The 6,000-nt window shown below is 29.6% G+C and overlaps 1 protein-coding gene across 6 annotated transcripts in view; it reads right to left on the bottom strand.

Annotated features, from left to right (window-relative positions):
• Positions 1-6,000, bottom strand: part of DAAM (disheveled-associated activator of morphogenesis-like protein) — a 144,251-nt gene that overhangs the window by 4,606 nt on the left and 133,645 nt on the right. For all 6 annotated transcript variants that reach the window (XM_011496510.1, XM_011496509.1, XM_011496505.1 and 3 more), the window contains exons 3-6: positions 2,380-2,688; positions 1,833-2,057; positions 924-1,521; positions 173-447 (exon numbers count right to left, since the gene is read on the bottom strand). In XM_011496510.1, the coding sequence (XP_011494812.1) occupies positions 173-447; positions 924-1,521; positions 1,833-2,057; positions 2,380-2,688 (1,407 nt within the window). The remainder of the gene's footprint in view (positions 1-172; positions 448-923; positions 1,522-1,832; positions 2,058-2,379; positions 2,689-6,000) is intronic.

Genomic DNA, 6,000 nt, shown 5'->3' with positions numbered 1-6,000 from the left:
TAATTTAGAATGGCTCTGCTATCGACAATGTCTAATAATTTTGTTTAACCTTAACTTGTTTAATTTCAAATATTAAATAAATTATGCTCTACTCCCACTCAATTACCAACTATTACATTATAATTAATTAAAAATTTTTTATTAATTTTTGTTTTTTTATTATTAATCGAACCTTTTCTTGCGTTCTTAAATCTAATTCCTGTTCCTTCTTTGCCAATCGAGACGACATATCAGAATTCTCCTTCTCTAATTCATCGGCTTTTTTGCGTGCAGCTACAAGCTCTTCTTCCTTGGCCAATAGATGCACGATTTCCTTAACATTTATATCAATTGGGGCAACATCGGGATTTCTTGTAATATTGGCTTCGCTCCCCTCCGATTGCAAAACAATTTGTTGCACGATACGATCAAACAGTAACCAGTGCTGAGGATATGATCCATAGTCCACTAAAAAATAATTGTTTAAAAAAAAAATATATATATATATATATATATATATATATATTATCTATATATGGTCACATTTATACATGAGATTGTTATAGAGTAAAGAAAACAATAAATCTTGAAATATAATTGTTTAAAAATTTTATTTTAAAATAACAAAAAAAAAATGTCATCGCATTATTTGTTTTTTATTTTTATTTTTATTCTTTTTCGCAGTTCATTAACATTTACCTTAAAAGATCAAATCTATCAATGTAACAATAGTCTAGCATATAAGATAATATGAAATACCAAAATGCAAATATCCGTTTCGCGTTATTGTTAATTTCGAATTTATAATTTAAATCCCATTTTAAACATTTTTCTTTATACTTGCAATATAAAGAAAATACAACAAATCGTCAGGATTTCCGGTCGTGGGAGAAAATGTAATTAATACACTTAACGTACACTGTGTAAAATAAGAGCATACTTACATGGTAATAACATGCAGTGCTCAAGCAAACTTAATAGGTGTGGATATGCTGCGGTATGGCTGAGCTTTCGCCTTAATAGATCAAACATGGCTGTTGCACTTTTCGTGTCTACATGTTCCTTTTCAAATTTTCTCGCAAGCTCCTTCTCGTCCTCGTTTCTCACCATATCGAAAAAATCCAGATGTCGATCCAATGTTTCGTTCTCGTACTTTCTCAATTTTTCGATAATTGGCTGAATTCCCAGCATCAATAACTCGTACCTTAGGTGCAGCCTAAACTCTAGCGTCACCTGACCAGGGCCATAATTTAATACCGCGTTAATAAAAGACATGATTGCAGTTTTGAGGGACAGATTGTCCTTATAGATGCCGAAATTTTTATCCAAATCATTGATAATTGATTGAAAGCGCGTTCGCTCCGAATAGTATTGCTGGAAGTAGAGCATTGCTTCGAGGACCTTACGATGCCCACCAGGGACAAGGCACACGGCGCCGAGAATTTCCAGTACAGCGATCTTTGTCTTGATATTTTCAGTTGCTAGCGACTGAGATATCGTATTGATAGCTGTAGGATGGGCCAGGACATGAGCTCTGCCATTCTGCAAATATTTAAAGAAAATCAATGTCCTCCTATCTATACTTGGATACATATTTATCTTATATTGATAAATATTTCTGCAAATAATTATGCTTCTTGCGATTCTTAATAAGTAAAATAAAATCAACATCCAAGTATAATAACGAGTATTATGAAATAATTTATTTTATAAGGCGAATATAAGACTTATTGTTAATTTCAATATTATCATTTAATTAATGGAAAAGATAAGCGCGCGCGTGCATGTGCGCGCGTACAATCGATTGGATTGAATTATATTTGCAATTGATTAAAATTTGATGATATACTCACAGAATTGTTCATTAGTGCCTTTAAACAGCCAATAAGGCTTGTGTGAAGATTACTATTTGCTGTCTCGACATCCATGGTTTCCAACACTCGAAGAAGTGAATTTAAGCCATCTAATTCGATAAACCTTGTGACAAAACTGTGTGGTTGCGTTCGCAGAGCAGTTTTCAAAGCTTCAACGTGACGCATTTGATTAGCAACTTCTTCAGCTTCATCGGTATTTGGATCCTGTAAATGGACAATTAAATAAATATGCTTTAAAGCATAGAGGGGGAAAAAAAAATACCAACCAAGCCTCGTGTTTCTAACAAGATTTTTAATTTTATTTCGTATTTTGTAAATGGACGTAAATTAAAAAGCATTGTTAACATTAATCAAGTGTAAAACAGTCGCTGTTATAGGCTGGTAGGAGACTTTCTTAATAAATCAATTAATTTAAAGGTTTGTTTGAAGAAGAACCTCGCGCTTCGTAATTAAAATTAAAGAATTATAAAGCTCGGCTTCGAGAAAGGTGTTCCTTTCAATTCTTTATCATCGGCTAACCACTTACGCTGGTTATGGACTTAACGCGGTTTATGTAATCCTCGGGATCGCCGCTAAGATCAGTCGTCCTAAGACCTCCATTCTCAAGGGTTCCGTTGCCCTTGCGTGAACAATAGATCTGCCACTTTTTATTGGCAGGCAGAGCAAGGACGGCCTGGCGGTTAGTCTGTGTTAGGTCGAGCTCGTCAACGAGCTCCAGGAACATCTTATTGAGCTCTTCCTCGGCAGGCATCGGCAGCGTCGGGGTCATCGCTTGAAGCGTGAGTGTACCCGTTTGCTCCACCACGCAATACGTGATTTCCGGTGGCTCATCATCCTAAAAAATCGTTTTACCATTATTATAACTATTTTTACTGTTATTATTATTATAATTATAAACATTATTATAATCATCGTCATCATCGGCATCATCGTCATCATCGTCATCATCGTCATCATCGTCGTCGTCGTCGTCGTCGTCGTCGTCGTCGTCGTCTTTAAATAGTTTTTTAAAGAAAAATTATTTTAAAAAATTTTTTTAAAAAACTTCAAAAACAGTTCTTTAAATACCTACACATATAAAGTTAAAGTAATTTGAAGAATTTTGTAATTAATCACTGATCTGATCAATTATAACTTTAAATTCTTTATTATTAAATCTATAAATTGGTATTTATGTAAACTTATTTTTTTAACTTTTAAACGATAAAGTACAAATTAATTCTATTATTGTTTTATCTTTGATGTTGATCGTTCTTCTTTAAATGCCCGTATATATATATATATATATATATATATATATATATATATATATATATCTTTTATGCGAGCTACGTATAATTGTGTATCTCAAATTTGCATATTATTAATATAAAAAAAGAAAAGAAAAAAGAATACTTTTTTCAAGCTAAAACGTAGCCAATTATTCATAATTTATTCATAATTATGCATAATTGAGAAATAGCGAAGAACGGAATTTCCCAGAGTATTAAAAAAGTAAAAGTCTCGCCGATAAAGTGAAAAAAGAAAAAAGAAAAGAAAAAAAGTGATTATTTTTAAGATACATAAATAGAATTGGATAAGGATTCTTAGCTTTTATATGGGAAGATTTGTATGGCTGACTCGATCACTTAACCGTCATAGTACCTACATGAAAGCGCACGAAAGATGCCGCATTTGTAAATCTTATCTCTCATCCTAGGCATTTAATAATTCTTCCAAAATTGCGGTCGCTTTCGACTCGTAAACGACTAATTGCGGCCTCAAATGTTAATCGTTCTCGCCATCAAAATGATAAAGAAGAAATACTATTGAAGAACACTTTCATTTTATTTTCTATGAAATTTTTGTGACGAAATCCAACGGATCGCCTCATTCGTAACTCATACTTTTTTTAATATTAATTCGTACGATTTCAATAATTATACGTACGGTAAATAAAGTCATTTAAGCATTTTTGTTTTATGATCTATTAAACAAAAGGCTATAAATTTTTAAAAGACTTCTCATTCGAATGATAATTTATTAAAGTAACATCATTATCCAAAGTATCGTTATCGAAATCCACTATAAAAGGCGCAAAATTCAATTGCAATCAATTATTTTATTCTTATAATAGATCAATAGATTGACGATTTTATATCGCGATATATATATATATATATATATATATATATATATATTTTTTTTTTTTTATTCAATTAGCTTTGAGTGCATTTTTCATATTCTTTCGATATAAAGAAAAATAATACATACTTGTTGAGCTATAAATATCACTTAAAATAATATAATATAAATATATTATATCGGAATATTATTGTGAGAATAACATTTCTCTTAATTAGATTATAATTTTTCACTATTTAACTATTTTTACATTTATGATGTTGTCTTCCAACTTGCAAAATTCATAATGTATGAATGAATTTCTTCGATATTTAATGATCGTAATGAATTTTGTTCAAAAATTGCCAATCGTCTTAAAAATATTTACTCAATCATTATTATAAAATTAGGAATAAAATTAGGAATAAAATTAGGAATGAAAAAATAATAAATGGAAATTTTTATCAAAATTTTCATTAACAGGAATTTCGAACTTTTATAGAAGTGAGAAGCATTTTTATTTATCATTAATCAATTTTGAAATTAAAATCTAAATGAGAATGCACAGTTTACAGAATACAAGGAAGTGCGTATACATGTTGAACAAGCATAAACAATTTTCCTAAAAGCTACGAATGAAATAATCTAAAAGTCCTCTTATAAACTCTTACTAATAATATTATGTGGAAGTTGCTTTAGATAACAATGGTTGGCCTGTAATGGACATCAATATGTCATTCAATAATTTTATAATTTTGATAAATCTATTGAGAGGTTACCGAAGTGCCGTAAGATACGATAAAAGTATCATCGTACCGTTTTATTTTGTTCTCCGCCCTTACATACACTAGAAACTTTTTGTTACAACAGATTTGTTTGAACATCTTGGCAATTTATTATTATATACTTTATACTGCATTTCTATTCTATTCTATTACCAAGTTTCGAATAAAATTAAATATTTAAATACATTTATTCATTATGGTTAATCATAAAGCAATTTATATTAGGAAAAAATCAAAATAATAAAAATTGGCCTTTGATAAAATAAGATTATACATCTAAATATAAATTAAATAAAATTTGTTAAAATAAATAAATTAATAATGAATAATATTATTTATTACTTTACTACTGTATCAAGATTAGTTTTTAATGAACAGAGGCTGAGAGAATGAGGCAATGGGAAGAAATTGCAAATTCGATACTTCCAATTGTTATAGAAAATTTATAACGACGTTTTTTAAACATCTAATACTACTTGCATTCCTCGTGCTGAGTTCGATGTGAAAACAACAAAATTCGAAGCTCCTGTAATTTTTACCTCAGTTACATAATATTTTGACGAGTGCAAGAGGATCAGTAAAGAAAGCACACAAAGCCGCAAGTAGTTTGTACAAGCTATATTGTACCGTCTTCTCTAATTATGTAAAGTAAACAAATAAAATGTTTTAGAATATTAATCGCTGTATATTTTTATTCATCGCCTACATTTTCTATTGCTTATCGATAAATTAAATTATTAAAATACCTTTTTAAAAGGGCGGGGAGGGGAGGGGAGGGATACATTATGTAATGGAGTAAATTAAATAATAATTCATGCGACATCGCCAGTTTTGAAATAAACAAACGTATGCTTCATTAGAGTACTTTAGTTATTAGCAACTCACAGTGGCATAATCGTGGGAAGTTTTAGCGCAAGACCTTACTAATATAATTTACATCATATTTATAATTATACATTGATTGCGAATCAAGAGACTATATATGGGTTTTTTTTTTATTTTCAATCGCTCAATGAATTTTCTCTGTTATACTAAAAATTTTAAGATAACGATATAAGCTTTCAAAAAGAAAAAAAAAAAAAAGAAAAAAATATTAAGCTATTTATATTTCATTAAATAATAATATTATTTATGTGTCTTAAAAGGGAAAGAAAAAAATAATGATCATTAAACATAAAAAACAATTAAATGAATACAGACTAAGCTAGCTACACGATACAATATTATTTTCATTTAATCAAAATAAAAAGTAACTAAAC

Source organism: Ceratosolen solmsi, unplaced genomic scaffold (genome assembly GCF_000503995.2).
Source record: "Ceratosolen solmsi marchali unplaced genomic scaffold, CerSol_1.0 scaffold29, whole genome shotgun sequence".
In the NCBI taxonomy this organism is placed as follows: Eukaryota; Metazoa; Arthropoda; class Insecta; order Hymenoptera; family Agaonidae; genus Ceratosolen; species Ceratosolen solmsi.
The sequence above is the reverse complement of the archived record's forward strand: the minus strand, read 5'-3'. Positions and strand labels throughout refer to the sequence as shown.